The sequence below is a fragment of the Hevea brasiliensis genome, chromosome 12, assembly GCF_030052815.1.
Source record: "Hevea brasiliensis isolate MT/VB/25A 57/8 chromosome 12, ASM3005281v1, whole genome shotgun sequence".
Lineage (NCBI taxonomy): Eukaryota > Viridiplantae > Streptophyta > Magnoliopsida > Malpighiales > Euphorbiaceae > Hevea > Hevea brasiliensis.
The window spans coordinates 4,760,506-4,780,109 of NC_079504.1; the positions used below are offsets into that span (position 1 = coordinate 4,760,506).

General features: G+C 32.9%; 2 protein-coding genes across 5 annotated transcripts; both read right to left on the reverse strand.

The window, feature by feature from the left end:
• Window positions 1-3,245: 3,245 nt before the first annotated feature.
• Window positions 3,246-7,111, reverse strand: LOC110672597 (transcription factor SPATULA). 3 transcript variants are annotated; one of them, XM_021835411.2, is made up of 6 exons: window positions 6,551-7,111; window positions 6,318-6,416; window positions 6,160-6,225; window positions 6,007-6,072; window positions 3,975-4,256; window positions 3,246-3,856 (listed from the first exon to the last, which is right to left on the reverse strand). In XM_021835411.2, the coding sequence occupies exons 1-6, from the start codon at window positions 6,917-6,919 to the stop codon at window positions 3,776-3,778; spliced, it is 963 nt and encodes a 320-aa protein (XP_021691103.2). In that variant the 5' UTR covers window positions 6,920-7,111; the 3' UTR covers window positions 3,246-3,775. The 3 variants fall into 3 exon arrangements, with proteins under 3 accessions (XP_021691103.2, XP_021691101.2, XP_021691100.2); XM_021835409.2 differs by having other exon boundaries at window positions 3,936-4,256; window positions 6,318-6,413; window positions 6,551-7,109; XM_021835408.2 differs by having other exon boundaries at window positions 3,936-4,256; window positions 6,551-7,106.
• Window positions 7,112-8,363: 1,252 nt separating this feature from the next.
• On the reverse strand, window positions 8,364-14,223 carry LOC110672607 (probable E3 ubiquitin-protein ligase RHG1A). 2 transcript variants are annotated; one of them, XM_021835422.2, is made up of 7 exons: window positions 14,020-14,223; window positions 13,876-13,915; window positions 10,769-12,590; window positions 10,113-10,166; window positions 9,242-9,340; window positions 9,015-9,155; window positions 8,364-8,938 (listed from the first exon to the last, which is right to left on the reverse strand). In XM_021835422.2, the coding sequence occupies exons 3-7, from the start codon at window positions 12,500-12,502 to the stop codon at window positions 8,807-8,809; spliced, it is 2,160 nt and encodes a 719-aa protein (XP_021691114.2). In that variant the 5' UTR covers window positions 12,503-12,590; window positions 13,876-13,915; window positions 14,020-14,223; the 3' UTR covers window positions 8,364-8,806. The 2 variants fall into 2 exon arrangements, with proteins under 2 accessions (XP_021691114.2, XP_057986866.1); XM_058130883.1 differs by having other exon boundaries at window positions 10,113-10,163; window positions 14,020-14,208.
• Between the last annotated feature and the right edge of the window lie 5,381 nt (window positions 14,224-19,604).

The following is a 19,604-nucleotide window of genomic DNA, read 5'->3' on the forward strand; positions in this document are numbered from 1 at the left end:
ACATTCATACACATACTCACACTTGTCAATTCTTACATGGTGATTCAATTGAGTTTTGTCATCATCAAAAAGGGGAGATTGTTGACCCCATGAGCTCAAAGGAGCATAGATTTTGATGATAACAAAACTCAACTAGAATCAAACTAACATTATTTTAAGTGTTGTGCTTCTCAAAGAACAAAGAAAAAGACTCAAGGAATTCATGATGGATTTGTGCTTTTAAAGAAAGGATGACATTTTAAGATAACACAGGATGAATCAAAGGAGATAAAGGAAGAAAATGTTACCCTCCAAAGCTGCATTGAAGATCAAATTTAAAGGTACATGTAGTATAGAAGTTAGTTTTAACTTTTAGGATTGCTTGTGAAAAGAATTGAGAAGTAGAAGCCAACAATACTTATTTTTAATCCCTCAACTTTTTTTTTCTTTTTTTTAAGTTTTCAAAATATCGTCAATGGCCTAAAAGCATTTGATTATGATTCCGTATAAAGTCTTAAAGTTTTCAAAGTTACGCAGAAAAGCTTTCCTGATATGCTAACTAGTTTGCTACCTAGTCTGGTATGCTAACTGATTGCTAACTAACTCAACTCTGCACAACATCGCAGAAAACGATAAAATAGAGGCTATTTTCTTGAAATCTGAAATTGTAATGTTCAAATGAGTTTTCAAATGGTCAGAAATGATCTAAAGTTATAAATACACTTACTCTTGGCTATTTTGCACTGAATAAAAGTCTCTCTACTATTCTTAACCTTTTAAGATCATTAAAGCTTTCATTCAAAGTGCTCTAAATTGGTTTTATTGCTCATCATTGGCTTATCTCTTCTTTATAAATCCTGTTGTATTGAGTGAGATTGAGTTTTAAACACTTTCTTAGCATTTATGAGAGGTCATTCAAGCACCTATTGAAGCTTGATTATGAAAAGTGTTTGGGATAACACTCGGTAGAAGTGTAAAGCTACTTGTAAAAGTTTTGGTGAGAAGATTTGTAAAGGGCTTTTGTCTCTTGCCTTTAAAAGAGAAGAATAGTGGAGTAACGACTCAAAGTGGGATCTTTGAGAGAGTAGATGTAGGCTAGTTGAGCCGAACCACTATAAAAATTCAGTGTTTAATTCTCTCAATTCTTACTCTTTAAATTTATGCATTTTTATTTCTGGATTGAAGTATTTTTTGCTGAGTTGAAAATTGATATTGTTTTCTGTCAACACTGCTACAAACTGAGAAATTCTGTTTGCTGATATATGATATAATTTGACTACTATTATAACTGTTGTCAACTAATATATTCTGTTTACTGCTCTGTTTGCTGTATTGTGATTTTATTCAGATTACTGAAATTCTTACTGAATGCCAATATATCCTGTTATATCAGTATACTGAATGCTTATGAGCTAACTTTGTATCAACTTTTCAATTGAGCAGTATTGCACATATTTCACAGTAGAAAATTAAGTTGAACCAAGCTGTAATTTTTCAAAGGTTTTGAGTAAAAATCAAAAAATTATTTTAAAGTCCAATTCACCCCCCTCTTGGATATATTTTGGGACACCACATTAAAAAATAAATTATTTATATTATTAAATTATTTTTTAAATTAATAAATTTTAGTTTTTTAGTGCATATTAAATAGGAGAATATTAGTAAATTAATAAATAAATTACTATTTTAAAAAAATAACTTAAAATTTAAGATAAATGAAAAAATTATAAATAATGTTTAATTTATAATAAATGATGTTAGACATCGATCTTCACACTTCTACTAATATAAGTCACCAACATAAAATAAATTGAAGATTGGTAAATGAATGCAATTTATGCTTAATTTTTTGAGCATTGAGGATGGAAATTTTTAATACTGTAGTAACTAAAATTATAAAATTATAAAATTAAGAGGGAAAAAAATATATATATAATTTTTTTTAATTTGGTAATAATTTTCTCATTGATTTTATTAATTATAAACAAAATGTAATGCTTTTAACTAACATTAATAATTAATGGAGTAAAATATAATTTATCAAAGGAGAAAAAATAGTAATTATTGAGATGATATGGATGCATTTATTTATGTTAATTTATGATGAATGTAAAATGTAAATATATAAATTTTATTTATTTTATTAAAAAATTTATATAATTAGTAATTATTATATATTCTATTTTATTTATTAGTAAAAAAATAATTGTATATGGTTAAATAGTGGATGTAAATAAAATAATGTAATGCAATCTCACGTAATGGGAGTGGCGCTATTTTCATATTGTAGTCTCTAGTCTCTTCCACAACCAAACCAAGAATACGCATACGCTTCTTCGAGGCATAAAGCCAAGACAAAGTGGTGGCTTTATACGTGTCATCTAAAAAGATATGTGGCTTCAAAACTACGGCTCAACGACCCCCCGTTTTCATTATTTTTATAATTTCTATTTTGGTTCACATTATCTTTCATTTATTTATGGGAAATGCTTGCTTTGAATTTTTTTTATTTTAATCACTTGAGTCTTTCTTGAAGCTTAATACAATTATATATATATATATAATTATTTTTATTTTTTATTTTTTTATTTTATAAAAATAAATTTACTTTTCTTTTTATCTATCCTAAATTATAATTTATTTTATATTTTAAAAAATAATATATTAAAATTTTCATTAGTTTTAAAAGTAATTAATAATACAGTAAAAGATTTTTTAAAAAAATTAAATAAAATTTATTATTTTAATTACATATTTTTTTTAAATTATGAAACAATAGAAATAAACTTATGGGACAGATGGAGTATTTTTTAAAACAATAAAAATTTAAATTTAAAAAATAATATTAAATTTTTTTAAACTGGTCAAATATTCTAATTATAAATATTAATAAATATAAATCATAAATGCATTACAAATTGTAATGGCTTTTCGGGTTTTATTTCCACACCCAGCACCACCCTTGCCATTTTGACGAGGAATGGCTGAAATAACTAGTAAAGCAGGAGAGTTTGTTTTTATCTGAGGCCAACAATCATTATGTAACCTACTGCTAATAAATAGAATATAACAAAGCCACTGTCTGATGGCTGATGCCAAATTGCCCATCATCCTATCGAACCAGTTGCTCTGTCCAATGCACATACACGTTATTGATGTCGAGTGACAAACCTAGTTCTATGTTGAGGCTTGCGTTAGGATTTTCTTTATAATTCAAGATAAATCATTACATTAATGATATAACGGTCCCCACTAAGGCGCAATAATCCAGCCAAAGATCATTCTGGATTTAACAAAAGCTTAACAGAGAACAAAAATGAACTTGCATATTATGACTCATTGGATACTTGTGGTATTCACAGTGATCCACAAGCAAAGATTAATAACAAGGCAAAATATGTAGTCATATGCCCATGAAAATAACAAGAATATCCTTCCACTTCATTTTCTCCTTCTGAATACAGACTTCGGACAGTGCAGTAATAACCACACCCATCAACCCTACAGGATCATCTTTGCTTTCTGAAAGATTTAAGGGATATCAAACATTTAAGGGTCCCCACTTTGCTTTCACCTTGAGAGATTTTTGGACAAAACATTTCTATTGAAGTTAAGGTATATCAAACAGTTTGGTTCCGACAGTTGTATGAACCTGTTACAACATAAATAACCTGATGAAGTGTTATATGTCAGCAGTTTCAAGGACCATTTGCACCCTATATGGCAATGGGAGGGTGGGGGGAAAAAGGGATTGGTAGCAGTTTTGTTGATCCTGCATCTACGGGTAAGATCTCAATTAGGACACACCGGATGAAGTGGTCTTCACCGTTTGATTTGCATCTAATGGTGCTTGTGCTGTGCCTTCCCTGCAGATTTCCTTCATTTTGCAAGAAAATTTGAGGTGTTAATCCAAACAAGGTCAGGTGGATTCATTAAAACTTGATACTAGAATTTACCTTTGAAGATGTGGAGAGATTGAAGGGTTCGTAATGAACCTGAACAAGCGGCTCAAAACCATAGGAAGTTTCTGAGGAGGTGATGTTTGTTGCTGAAGGCAGAACAATTGGCTGATTTGATGCAGTGCGCCTGTTGGGAAGACTAAGAGCAGTTCGCGCTAAGTTTTCATCATTCTCGGAAAATGTACCTGCTGCTGCATTGGCATTTAACAGTCCACTTCCTTCATCAAAGTTCAATCCTGTCATGGGCAGTTGCATAGGCTGTAGAACTCCTGGTAAGCACATGGGATGCAAACTTAATCCATTTCTCATTGTTAACATCTGCAACGCCAGTCAAAATGGCAAAAGGCTCAAATATTATTCAATTCCCAGCATCTTCTTGGCTATGCAATTCTGCAGTTATAACAGCTTTTCGATTTACATAGAAGCCATACCAAACACAGATGGTCATTTTCCTTTACTTTTTTATATTAGGGATGGGGCAGGGAATAATTCCTCCCCCCATCTCAGGTGTGTGTGTGCAGAACTCCAATTAACTCGTAACTCTGTCGCCAGCCTCAATTAAATAAATAAAAATGTGTTAAATTTTTCTTGAGAACCACATGGAGTTGAAACACATAAGTTAAGGCTCAGCAATGGGATCTAGTTTCCTACGTGAATTGTAATTCATGACCCTACACCTTTGACTAAAAGCAGCAACATAGCTGTGGTATCTTTGAGTTATCATGCTTGTCAAGTAGCTTTGACTAAAACACTGCTAATTGATACAAGAGTTAACAATACAACAGTTTAACAAGAAAATTAGTAAAGGATATAGTTTGATATAACTAATGGGTCCCCAATTAGCTATGTAGATGAAGACTTCATCCCATCCCCTGCCCACCTAGATTTTGGAAGCATTCAGGTTCCGAAGGTGATGGATTCAAGGATTTCGTGCCATCTACAGCGAACTGCTTCCACCAAATCCACTCCATGAACATCCCTATTATCTCTATTCAATTAACACATTCTGTCCTAGAGACTTCAAAGGCCATAGGGTAATCAAAGTTGGGTAATTGGTTGGAACCTGTTTAGCTGATGGTATAGAATTGACAAAAGCAAGAGCAATCAGATTAGAGTGCACACATTGTAAGGAAATGTTTATGCATTTCAATTCTCGGAATACAATTAGGCTGAAAGCCTGAAACCAAGTGCAATAATTATATGATGCACCCAAGAAATAGTCAAACATATTAGAGTATTGATAATCTCATTTCCCGTCTTCTTTTTTCATGCTATTTTTATTTGTTCCTCGTCATATTTTTTATATGAAAGCTTTAACAAACACAACCAGATTAGCTCTAGTTATAGTTGCATAAGCATAATGTGCCATGTTGACTTCATGAAATCTAAGTTCAAGTATCCAGTTGTGAATCTGGTGATGCTTGCTTCCATGCCATTTGACTACTTACCACCATGATGCCAAGCTAAAAATAGATTTAGATATGCTACACTCAGGGTTACTTTTCGTCTATTTTAAAGATTAAATCGAGTCAACCAACTCAACATATTAGGTATTATGCTTCACAAAGAAATGCTCACTTTTTTCTCAAATCATATTTAGGAGACCCAGCATCACTAGTAGCACTGCAAATAATGTAATTAGTTCCACATTCTTACTCTTCACAGTCAATCTAGAATTTATGAGAAAACTAGATATTCAAATTATGCCCGAGATATAATCACTAGGCCCATTACAAATTGTTGTCCTGCCAAAGTATGGATGTGCAAGGTTAATCTAGAAACCCTGATAAACAAATTTTGCATCAAGTGACCGCCATAAAGATTGCGTTCAGCATTGGGTGCCCAAAAATAATCTCCAATCCTTAGAATTATATAAATTGCAATAGAAGATAAAAGCTCTATATTCTTTTGGATGATCTCATCCACAGGAACAAAGTATAAAAAAAATAATAATAATAAAATAAAATAAAACATGGTGAGAAGAGAATCATAACTGACAGTCAATTGCTCTTAATTGCAGTCTCAATTACAATTTTCAAACAAGGATCGAGTGAAGGAGAGCACTGACCTGTACTTGAAGCTGAAGTTGCTTCAGGTATTCAATTGCCTCATCCAGCATTGAAGCCTTATCGGTCTATCATAAAATGATAAATAACATCAATCATTCCTTCGAAATTCACAATTAAAATCTCACAGGCTAGAAAAGATGTTGGCGAATTACCTTGTTAGAATTTGGAATAAGATTCTGTAACGCCTTCATTTTCTCATTAATCCTGCTCCTTCTCCTCTATTAACAAATTCAGCCATTTCCAAGTAAATTCACAAATCAAATTTCAATTTAAAACACGCACACATAGAAATGGGGCCTCAAAATCTAACCTTTTCAGATAAATTATGAACCTCTGCAGCTCTGCTCCTCTTCGAGGAGCTTCTAGGCCGTACTGTCTCCAATGGCACCTCTGATACATCTGCACCCTTCTAAAAGGAGAGGAATAAAAAGAAAAAACCATAATAACCGAAATTTGAACAATTAGTACGCCATAATTTATAAATATCATTTTTAATTGCAATTAACTAGACACATGCTTAAACAAATTAAATCAAACAATTACCTCGCTATCGCAACTTAGGTCACCTAGATCATTCTCCTCAGAGAACCCCCTCCTTGAAATAACCGAAGAGACAGCATTTTCCGCAATCTCTTTGGCTAAATAAACACCGGGATCAGAGAAATTGATGCAGGAGCTGCCGCCGTCGGCTCGGCAATCTTGGGAACGGCCGAACAACAATTCATCTGGGGGTGAAGTCTCCCCCGGCGGCGGCGGCGGGGGAGGAAGAGAAGAGAGAGCATGGTGCATGAATTTAGAAGAAGTGGCTGAGGAGGATGAGGAATTGTGAAGGAATTGGTGAAGGAAGGAGGAGATTTCTTCAGGCTCCGGAGGGGGAGGGGGAGAAGGAGAAGTTCCGTATAGATCAGCCATGGATAAATAAATCTGAACAAGTAAAAGAAGATATAGCGAAAGCAACGATAGATTCTTGCTTGAGTCTGGTTTCAGTGCAAAACCGCCACTGTGTTCTCTTTTTCTGTGTTTGTTTGCTTTTGTTGTCTTTGGGGAAATGGATTAATGGCTAATGAAGCTTTTTTGATATGCGGAGCCTGAAAGCTTTTAATCAAATTTGATTAAGCTCCCGCCTTAATTAAAAGATTTTTCTTTTACTTTAAACTCCCTATTGTTTTCCATAATTGTGTTCATGCGCCCGTCTATTTATCTTATTCTCAATTTGTGACACTTGTTCACGCCTTTATGGTCTACGATACCCTTGACTTGGGGATGACCTTTTTCTTTTCTTATTATTATCGGTAATTTCCTTACTTAGTTATTCTACATGAATTGATATTTTAAATTTAGAATATCATATATAAGATTCTATTGTAATTGAATAAAAGTATTTGACAATCGATGAGCCATGAGAAATGAAGTTTAAGCACATTAATATGTATATTAAAATAAAGTTAATAATTTGATTCAAATAGTTTTAATTTTGACTCATTTTTTTTTTTCACAAATTTAGGGGATCATGGCAACTTATCTCTCCTCTCTCTTAGCGTACAAAATCAATAGTGTTTTGGAGAGTTAGAAAGCTAGTAGTTTAATTTAATTCTAATTAAAACGTACTGGAGTACTTTATTGTGTACATTTTCTAAAACTAAATTAACGTATGGCAACAATGGGGGGCGTGAGTTTACAGTAAAAAAAAAATGGGGGACGCGAGTGTAAAATAGAAAAATAATTAAAGGGCGGTGAAAGTCAAAGAGACAATCTCCATATCCAAGGTAAACGTCACCTTAGCCAGAAAGAGCAGAATAAATTTAAAAAAAAGGTGCAATTTCCGATGCCACTTTTAGTGGCGTGTTAGCAAAATAAGAACCACTTAACCAGCACGGTTTTTCTCCATCTAGGCCTAACCCAATCCCCATGACGTGTCAAGTGCCACCTACCCCTTCACGCTACATCTACAATCCTATATACTTGACCGTCTTCTACGGTTCTTTCTTCAATTCTCCACGTTAACAACTACTACTGCTACTTTCTTTCATTTTTCTCGAAAAAGAAAGACAATTGCAGGAGTTAAAAAGAGTGAAGAGTTCAATTCCACCGAAAAACATAACCTACACCTACAGGCACGCAGAGCAAAGGAATCCAGGGGCCAAAATGAGCCTTTGGGCTGCCTAATATTATTCTAAGATTATATTTAATATAAGATGGGCCAGGGCTAATGACATGTGGCCCAGACATATATGACCATTCCAAAATCAAACCCAATTATCATATTCAACAGTTGATCCTCCAAGGCTAAGCCATTTCTTTCTATCATTTCAAACATAAACTGCAACTTGAGAAAATGAAATAAAAGCAATGGTCCTGCGATGTGAATGGCTAAATTTTTTGAACAATTATGTGTTTGGTTACATCAGGCGAATAAAAAATAAAATAAAATGAGCTCGACCTGCCCAAAATGTCGCAACTCCCAATATAAAGAAAGACATATTGGCACCTAAATAAATAAAATAAAAAGGAGGGAGGGTGGCACAATGAATATCCCACAGAAACTAATTGTTCAATGACAACAGATTAAAATATTCAAAACCAGTTTTGCACTCCAATATTTCCTTACGACAGACAGTTGAATCATCACCATGGAATTTGTTTCTTTTGAAAAACAAATGCCTTGCTCTGGTGAGTCATGCCATAGATTTAGTCCAAATGGACAAAACATGATACTCACCAGGATAATGAGTTCAATCACCAACTTTCTTTCTTCATATTCTGAGCATAATCTAATCGCCTAATCATCAAAATAACTTATCAAGTACCAAGCCCTGTTGTTTTACAAATGGGGCACCAATTCTTGAGCATCAGCCATTGTTTAATACAGTCAGTGTGAAAATCATGCCCACAGTCCAGTGTTCCAACATCTTCTCCATCATTGTATTCCTCCTGCACAAAAGTAAACCATCAGATAAGCTAATGATAGAGGTACTTGAGGGAATAACACACAAGACAAAATCATTACCTGACAAACGCAACAAGGTTCTGCCTCCACCTCACTCCTTACTGCAATAGAATATTTCCGCTGCTTTAGCCGGTTTAATATAGTTTCTTCGCTCAATCCAGTACTAACATTTCCAATACGCTCTTCCAAGGCCAACAACTCCTACAATTCCAACAACACCGTTGCATTGTGAAATCAATGTACAAAAACAAACGGGAAATTAGTTGGCCCAAAAACTCCTGTTTTACCTCATATGACATGTTATCAACATCAAGCCGCATGTCCCTGTGCCTATCATGAATATCAGCCACTCCAAAAAATACTGATTGGTCAAGAATCATGACATCCTGACGCACAATTAGAAGTCAAACATCAAGTATTGACTTAATGTCATACATAAAAATTCACTCTCTCACAATATTAAGATTCAATATTCACATAATATGTGATGCATCAAATGTGGGAAGCCTTAAAAAGAACGCTCTTTTTATTTAACATCATGCACTAGATATACATGGCATGTCAAATGAAAAAAAAAAAATAATAATAATAATAAAAGAAAAGCAGAGCAAGGAGAATTGTTATACATAATAACAGTGCATAGTTCATGGATTAAGCATTTGCCCATTGCATACCACGGGCAACTAATATAAACATGGTGTAGCACTTTAAAATTTTTCTTATGTTAGATTAGGAACTTAGAAAGTCTGTAATTATAATAGACAACTAGAATCTATTAATTGAATCACCAAAAGTGTTCAAGCCATGAACAAGTAGCATGTTATTTACACATAAACATGTATGTTGCTATAGCAGTGAGGGGAACTATTTGATAATGTTTTGCACCATTCTTCCTCTGATTAAACCAATAAAATGTCATCATTTACCGTCATAACATTGCAACTAATGGTTAATGACCTCTTGAATCATCCTTTTAAGCTAAATAAAAATAAAATAAAATAAAAACAGTTTCATTGCCTCTTGATTAAGTTCTCCAAGCAGGGAGCCAACACCGACAATAACGGACTGAGAAATGGATTATCTGCCGTCTCTCCACTTAATATTTATCAACTTGACATGCAAATAATTACAGCATAAATATGGGGGTCAAAAACTAACCTCAAAACGCAAGCTCTCACCCCTTCGCATGAGATCCAAGACATTGCGAATCTGCTACAGAAATAAAAAAGTCCATTGTGAGTTCCAGAAGAATGCTTGTTTGCTAAGTCTGTCAACATCACAAACTTCGAATGTAAGAAGCACACTATTAATTAATAGACAGACACATACACACAAACAGAGACAGGAGAGAGAAACGAGGAAGGGGGAAGAGGCATTAAAATATGCAAAAGTTATAATGAGATTTTGCACACAAATATGCTTGCTATTCTCATTTGTTTCTATTCCTTTATCTCATTGGTCATCTTTCTATTAAATCAGTCATTTTCTTGACCATATGACTTATTAATATCGCAATGCTGCTTGATGAATATTAACAAATATGAGTGCTAAATAGTTATACTAAACCTAACAGTATGCCAATTACATTGAATATTTTAACATGAACACACAATTATAGTGCCAACCAGCATAGTTGATGAGTCTCTCAGCATAATAGTGGAGACTTAAAAGATATCACTAAAATTGGCTATTTTTGTAGTTTGAGCAATAACTATATAATTGGAATAAATTACTGTTCTAGTAATTTGCCCCAAGGAAAATCCACATTTCAAAAAGGGAAATTCAAAGCTCAACATTAGAGTTCAAGAACAGACCTCAGACACAAGATGCCTGCTTCTTCCTTCACTGGCAGCAGCCAGAGTTCGCAAAGGATAAGGAATTCCAAGTACACCATCCACCTGTCTCTCCATCCACATTGATGACCTTGGATATGATCGATGATGCACTTGGTTACCAACTCCAGAAGAAATCATTGCCTCTTCCGAGGTTCCAGAAGGACCTGAATGCAGTGGAGAATGAGTACTGCTCTGGCCTCCAGAATCAGCACCAGCAGAAGCAAATAGAGATCGACGAACATATTCAGCTAATCTCCGTGAATTTCTTGAAGTAGGATTTTGATGAGAAACCCAAGTTGGAGCTGATAAAGGATGGACAACTGAACTTGAGCCAGACCGTGATGTAGAAGCAACATTTCCAGGAACACAAGCATTTCCACCAGTTACACTTCTGTTTGTTGGATTTCTAACTGAGGTTCTCAACTCAGTTGCAGGCACAAACATAGGATCCCAAATGTTTCTTGATATGCTTCTTGGACTGGCTTCCTCTCTATCATGTAAAGTGATAGAACTTGATGAGCTACCAGTTCTAGAGCTAGAGCTTTCATTCCACCTAAATGACTGAACATTTTGTGGCAAAGGTGGAACAGGGGCAACAGGAGGCTGACTCTGAGGAATCGCACCTTCGACTGCTGGCAGTGACCTAAAGTCCAATGAATGATCAATTGGAAGAAGTCTAGATGAGCGATGGGCAGATGGCACACTTGGGCGCCTAACAGCACTCCCTGTAGAAAATAAAGCAGAGGGAACAGATTCTTGAGTTGAAGGATTTATTCTCAATCGAAAATTTCTTTGGGATGTTTCAGGACGTCCGGCTACTGATGTTTCAGGTCGTCCGGCTACTGATGTGTCAGGAATACCATCAGCAGCTAGTCCTCTCAAACCTAAACCAAGCCTGGGGTTCACCTGTTCAGATGGAGCAGAAATACTTAAGCTGCGACCTGAATCATAGTGAGCAGGAACACCAGGCCATGCACTACTCTCTGAGCACTGAAAGAAACTAGAACTTCCACTCATAGAGGACTGTCCGATATGTCCCTCGATTGCCTTTCTTTTGCATGAATGACGGTGACCATCCAATGAACAAACGGGTCTACCATCACCCTCTTCCAACATGTATTCACTATTTCCAGAAGGATGCAGAAATGTGTGAGAACCACTAGATGGAAGAACCCGCTCATTGTCTGCCCCACCAGACTTGTACGTATTAGAGCTTTCCATGATTTGACCATTATCACCACCATGACCCACAAAACCGGCATTCAGGTTGAGATTCTGTGGAATTGTATTGGAATTGGAACTCTGCACAAATTGAGGGTTCACATTAACAGTGTCCAGTGGAAGAATATTGCCTGGTTCATATTGCCTTTCTCCTAACCTTCGACCAGCTCCAGCAGCACAACTACCTGCCGAAGATGAACATACCCGTTCTGATTTCTGCTCTTCGTGACTTGCATCATTTTGTGCACCACTAGAACTGGGTTCACCCAAACTCCATCCACCCAAATTTTGTCGTTCTTGATCAACAGAATTAACATATGCAGTGTTCATGTGATTAGGTGACAGCATAAAGTCTGCTAGTGGGTTTTCTGCAGGGTTTTGCATGTTATTCCAGCAAATTTGCTGATCTATGATAGCATTACCTGACGTAGATCCATGGTCAAAGTCCAGTATTTCTGGCAAAGAGCCAATAATACCCCTCTGCCCTTGCATTAGGGCTGTTAACAATATACCTTATAAGTTACAGGCAGGAGCTGTAGAAAATTCCAATGCAAACAGCAAATACACACTTCTGCTAAATCTGGCACATCAAATCAAAATTAAACAAATAAATAAACAAATTTATTGTCAAAGAGCTCCACATGATATAATATGCATAAGAATTCAAGTCATGAGAGACATATAAGTATTCCTAGGATTGTTAGCAAGAACAAGAAGCTGAAGAAAATATAATTTACTTTGCCCCTGGAATGGAACGTAGGAATATATCCCAAACCATCCACGTTATAAATTCTGTCAGTTACTTCTACCAGTTCACATCTCCTTTATTTGTTTCGTATTGTAAGAAAGAAGAAAGGGGCGCAAAAGGGTGTGTTATGCAGGTGTTCAAAATATATCAATATTTATTCGCTTAGTTAACATAGAAAAGCTCAGTCTCATCTCAAAAAAAAAAAAAAAAAACATTTGACTTTGGTTCCAAATGCCATGAGGTAGCCTATGCTATTGAATAATGGCATTTTGTGATCTCTATATGAAATAGCCTATTGCTGCTGCCCTACCATTCAGTAACAAATCCCCAGAAGCTATATTAAGAACACACATATAAACTGACAATAATTCAAAGAAACAATCTCAAACATCAGTACCAGACATTTAAAAAGAACAACCGAAGACAATTAAATCGTACAAAACACCCAACAAAAGAGAGCATTCAACTCTAAATCATAATCAAGTTTATTAAAGCAATTAAAAACTGAAATCCCCAATAGGATTATAGCACCGGCACTCCTCCTCACCACCCCCCTCCACCAAACACCACCAAAAATGCGGGGAGAGAGAGAGAGAGAGAGAGAGAGAGAGAGAGACCAAGTTCAGCTGGCTACAAATCCATCTTATTTCTTACTATCAAAAAGGACAAGCAAAATGAGCTGAAAACACAAAGGCAAAACATGAAATTCAGATAAAGTGGCTAAATTTTCATGCTTCCTAAAGCCATATCCGGTCAAACTAGGAAACCCATGAGCGATGTCTAGCTCAAGATCGGGTTGTGTCATTTAAAAAAAAGACACTCATAAATTAAACACCATCTGAAACGGAAAAACTAGTAACACAGGTAAACCAAAAAAAAAAAGTCTTTTTTTTTCTTTAAAAAAAAAAACTTTTAACAAATTGAAACAAGAACAAAAACCTCCTTTTAAAAAATGGAAAATTTGCTTTACAGATTAAACCAAATAACCAAATAAATTAAGACAAACATTAAGAGAAGTAAATAAAGGATAAATAAAAAATATATAACACCATCCATACCCCATCTTATCATCAGCCGATCGAGCCAAAGAAACAAAAATCAAATCTAAATAGCTTACCTAAGAAATAAGAACAGAAAAGCCCGATCGATCTAACAATCTGCACCCAAAAGAAAGAAAAAAATTAGCAAAAAAATTTTAAAAAATGGCTAAAAAAAAAAAGAAGAAGAAAATCTCTAGTTTCCCAAGGATGCTATTCTATACCTCTTTCTCGAGTAAAGAGAGAGGAAAAAAAAGAAAAATAGAAAAAGAAGAGCAGGAAAACAAAGCAAAACCCCAGAAGGAGAAGAATGCAATGAAAAGGAGAGAGAGAATGAGAGAAGGAGGGTTTGAAGGAGAAGGATATGAGATGGGGGATACAATGTACAAGAGAGAAAAGAGATTAAAAGAGACAGTAATCGTTAATTTACGAAATAACCCAAAGAGAGAGAAACAAAGAAAGAGCAGTTTCCTTTCCAAACAAAGAACAAAAAAATTATAAAAAATAATAAGAAAAAAAAAAGGACAAAGAGAAGCAACAACAGCATCCATCATTAAAATGCATGGCAACAAACCAAGCTAGAAAGGTGTCCCCAAATGGGCCGTTTAACAAATGACTCTCAGATCAGTGCCTCTGTGTTAATTTTTTTTTAGGATAAATTATAATTAAGTTTTTGTAGTGTAGTAAAATTTTTGTCTTATGCTTTAATTTATTTTTAACAACAATTTAAACCTTCAATTTAATTTTTTTATTAATAAATTTATTCATATCATTAATTATTTTTTATTTAAATTTTTAAAATTTTATTTTTTAATAAAATAATCATTATATCTAAATTTTATATTTTATATTTAATATTTAAATAATTATAAATTTATAAATATTTCTTTCCAAAATAAATATAAAAATATTTTATATTCTATAAAATATATGATTATTTAAATATAAAAGAAATAGACACTTAAATTTAGATGTAAACGTTATTTTATTTAGGTAAAATGCTTAAGTCATATAAATTATTAAAGTATTTTGATTTCTAATTAAATTTTTTAATTTTTAAAAAAATCAAATAAATTATTTAAATTTTTAAAACATATTAAATAAGTTTTTTATTATTATAAGGATAAATAAATTTTTTAATTTTTAAAAATAAAAATATAAAAATTTAAATTATAATTTATTTCTAATATAAATACAGTTAATACCGTACATAAAAATCTTTTAATATACAGAATTCTTATTAATAATTTTATATATCTAATTTATAACATTTATGTGTATATTGCTGCATCCTACAATAAATAAATATGTTATTTTTTACCGAATAATCGAATAAATTTCTTTACAGAAACTATTATAAATATGATGAACTTATTAGAAAAGTTTATTCAATCACCTAATAAATAACAATCACTATACTTTAAGGTGCATTAGATATTTACTGAAATATTATAAATCATATATATTACATTACTGATAAAGATCTATGCATTATAAGATTTCTATGCATAATCTTAATTAGATTTATATTAAAAATAAATTATATTTTATTTTTTATTTATTTTTAAAAGTTAAAAATATTTATTTATTATTAAAATAATAAAATAATTTATTTAATATATTTTAAATTTTATATAATTTATTTAACATTTTTTAATACTTGAAAAACTTATTTGAACTTGGAAACACTTTAAAAACATAACTATTACCCTCATACTTTAAGTACCAAAACATCTTTGCCTTTTGTTTATAAAATAAAAAATTTTAAAATTTAAATTATTACTAAAAATAATTTAGAAATTAACTTATGAATTTTGATATACTTTATAAACTTAATTATAATTTTTTTTTTTAGAAAACTATTGCACGCTCAATAAAAATATTACATTTTTTTATATTCATATATATGTTTAGAAATATTCACTATATCTATAATGAGATTGAAACTTAAGGTATGTTTATAAATGAAGTAATCAATTATAGATATATGGATTTCAGATTCAATGAATCTTTCCTTATTATTTATAATCAACCTCTTAATTGTGTTCTCTTGTTAATTTCACCTACCTAAATATTAACTTTTATTAAACAAGTCATATTTAAAATTTTATTTTTTAATTCACTTAATTTAAATAAAAATCTAAATTTAAAATTTCATAATTTTTAAAAAATTAATGTTATAAAATTAAAAATAATCAATTACTTTAGTTTAAGACATATAAAAATCTATATAAACTCCTCTTCCATGATATACTACATTTAACATATTATAAGACTGACGTGTCACTATTGAAAAAAATAAATAAATATTATATTTTCTATATTCTCCTATTTCTGTGTCTCGTGCTCTCCCTTTCCCCCACGATGGAGCTTCCCTCAAGTATACGATGCATGCAATTGTTCGTGGAGCTTGACTCAGCATGACTCTTCTTCGCCTTGATTGTAGAAATAATCAGGCCAATCTTTAATGGGACTGATGAAAGGGAGGCAATATATAATCGCCGAAGCGGAAGTTTGGAAGTTCAGTTGGCGAAAGAGTCGCAGATGAGGCAGCTATAGATGGGTTTTCTGAAACAGAGGCGGTGATCGGAGAGACAAAGGATCGTCGAGTGGAGGGGTTAGATGAGATGAGCTTCTCAACGACTGCAATTGCAGTTTGTGTTTTTGGTATGGGAAAACAGGTGCATGAATCAATTATTTGAATATTTTATTTAAACCCTTCATGGGAAAACAGGTGCATGAAATTATGTTTTGAGTTTGGAATTGGATTTTAGTTCACCAATTGTGTGAAAGTTTGTGTTTTTGGTTTGGGTTTTTACGAGTGGGATGAGATTTTTCTGCGGTAGAACAATGTGTTTGATTTCTGGAAAATGATGGGAAAAAGAAAGGAAAATTGGTATTTGGAAAGAACATTCAAGGGAGTTTGTTTTGTTGGCTTTAATTCACTTTTTTTTTTTTTACTATGTTTTCATCTGTTTTTTGTGTTCTCTTCGTGGATTTGGGTCTTCATTCACAATTCTACTTTCAACGAATATATCAGCTTTGAAAAATAAAAGTTTGAGAGAGAGAGAGAGAGAGAGCAGGAAGGGGGATGAGGGAAGGATTAAAGAATTAAAGAAAAGACCTTCTCCCAATGCGCGCCCTAGCCAGTAGGCAGGCAGCCCCGCCCCACCAGTTCTTTGTTCCCATCTTCTTCACGGCAGGGCCAAGCACCTCATTTTTTTCTTTTTACCCTCACATCACACGCCTTTTCCCCCCTCCATCCTCTTTCTCTGTGTGTCGCATTTTTTAGGTGAAAAAAATTATATAAATTTTTATATATTTTGCGCACGTGCCACAGAATAATTACTCCGGACCCACCATTAGATGACTTAGACTTTCTTCCCCACCTAAATTCGTATTTTCTTTTGACTATCTATTAATGGTCATTCTTGTCTTTTTATAGGGTTAAAGGAGGAGCCAAACCAAAAGAGTAAAAACATGAGATGGGTGCTTGAGTGGGCTGTCAGCATATATTTAGGCGGAATGGCTGAAGAGAGTATGGCAAAAAAATTTAGTTTGCTCGTTTACCATGAAAAAACGACAATCAATGCTTTGCTTAAAATATGTGTGAATACAGAATACTTTGATATCCTAGCAGGTTCTGCCTCAACTTCCTTTAAATCTCCTCCTACCTTTCATATCTCCATCATGATGTGGGCCGCTTATTCTTTATATCGCTGGTCACTATTTTGTGTCCTTTTCTTTCTTTTTTTCATTTTCTTTTTGTTTTTAAAGGTATTTTTGGTTTGCTTAATCTGGGTGTTTTTAAATTATATACTTTAGGCCAAGTGGGTAGACTCTAATCCCTCCTTATATAGGATGCTTAAATAACCCATTGCGTAGTTGTACATTTCAAAGTGTTTATTTTAATACTAATCAAACAATACAAGATTGATTATTCTTCCACTCAAGCGGAATATGTAGAAACGAGCCACGTTTTTGGCAAGGAAAAAAATGTTTGCCATCCTAACCATATAATGAAAACACCAAAGCCTCCCCCACTATATATATATATATATATATATATATATATATATATATATATATATATATATATATATATATGAAACGTTCTCCATAAGATGCCAGTGTTATGTTGTGAATGTGTGATGTGTGGTGGGATCAATCACATGTAAAGTTCGCACGCTTTGACAAGGTCGAAATTGCTTTCTAATTAAAATTCGCCTTATAAAATGACTTTAGGTGCAAGGAATATGCTTGCATCCATTAGGGCAAACACCATAGGCCAATTGGGGATTAAATAAAATCCCCAAATGGAGGACCTAATTGTTAGCTATTACGTAATTACTCTGAGCCGTGTCTTTCATAATCGCTTTCAAGACAGGTGGGTTTGTGACTATTCACGCAATTTATTTCAGGGCAAGGCGAAGGCAAATATTATACACCTTTACTGGATCTGCAAGAACATTTAAGATTTAGATGACCCACTTCATTAACATATGAAAGATTTTGAGGTTGGATTACAAATGGCCGAAACCGTATTTTACTCTTTAATGGCAATTAATTTTAAAAAATATCTCACCTTATACCTTTACTTTTTAAAAGTGAATCGCAGATTAAAGAAACATTTGGACTAATTCCATTAAAAAACATGAGAGAAAGGAACTGTTTTGGGAGGAGATAAGGGTTGATTAATAGAATGGTCGACGAGAACTTGGGGAAAAAACCAAATTACCTTGTTGTTGCCGCCACCAGCCACAATCAATCATTTTAGACTTCTTTCAGATAATAATAACTACCTCTAGATGAAGCTGGTTCGAACCACAGATTTTTGCATAGCCGCTGGACAGATAATTAAGGTATAAAAAGATGGCAAGCAATTATCATACAAACATCCCAATAGCTGTCCTCCAGCGAATGAATAAAATAAAGGTAAAATTATTATTTAATTTTTATATTTTAATAAAATTAATTTAATTTTACATTTTAAAAAAATTATATTATTTAATTTATGTTATTTGTTTATGTTAAATTACTTAATTCATTTATTAAATTTTTGTTATTTATGTTATTTAAATTATTATTTAATTTTTTTATTTTAATGAAATTAATTAATTATTTTATATGTTTTAAAAAATATATTATTAGATAAAAATAAAAATTTTATTATGTGAAGATTAAATCTATATATATATATATATATATATATATATATATATATATATATATATATATATTTAATGAACCAGCGTGTGGCCTTCAAATTGCAATGAATGCACCGATCAAACCACCATATAAATGTAGTCTATTGGATTATATCATAGAACGCCAAAACCATAAAAGTTAGTACTTTGTGCAGACACATTATGCAAATTTATTGAAGATCAAAGAACTAATAGAAGACCCATGCACCACAAACAATATGTACAAACATTCCAACTTCTCTCTCTCTCTCTCTCTCTCTGCCTTTCTTCACAGCAAAATTGCCATCAGGAAAAATAACAGGATTCTGAAACAGAGATCTCGAAGCAAGACCAAGAAAGAGGAGCAATGTCTTGTTCTCCATCTCAAGCAAAAAAGAACATGCAAAACAGATGAAATCCTATGCAAATCTAATCTCATTAGAAAATCATGCATATAAGAACTCAAAAGTTAACAAATTTAGGAATAAAACTAACATAAAGTTAAATCGTGTTTGCTGAAAATACCTATCAATGTGCTACTATAAAATCTGTAACTGAAAAGAAAAGCAATTCTACCATCATCTTGTATAAGCAATTCCATAAGATTGTAAAGGCCAAGAAAG

Bases quoted from the DNA above. Each gene is read 5' to 3' on its own strand.
- LOC110672607 (XM_021835422.2), bottom strand. From the start codon at position 12,502: ATGCAAGGGCAGAGGGGTATTATTGGCTCTTTGCCAGAAATACTGGAC. The intron at 9,156-9,241 runs GTAAAACAGGAG...TTGGAATTGTAG, and splicing joins TTGATAACATGTCATATGAG to GAGTTGTTGGCCTTGGAAGA. The intron at 8,939-9,014 runs GTAATGATTTTG...ACTTTTGTGCAG, and splicing joins AACCTTGTTGCGTTTGTCAG to GAGGAATACAATGATGGAGA.
- LOC110672597 (XM_021835408.2), bottom strand. From the start codon at position 6,919: ATGGCTGATCTATACGGAACTTCTCCTTCTCCCCCTCCCCCTCCGGAG. The intron at 6,417-6,550 runs GTAATTGTTTGA...CTCTCCTTTTAG, and splicing joins ACCTAAGTTGCGATAGCGAG to AAGGGTGCAGATGTATCAGA. The intron at 4,257-6,006 runs GTCAGTGCTCTC...CTGGCGTTGCAG, and splicing joins AACTTCAGCTTCAAGTACAG to ATGTTAACAATGAGAAATGG.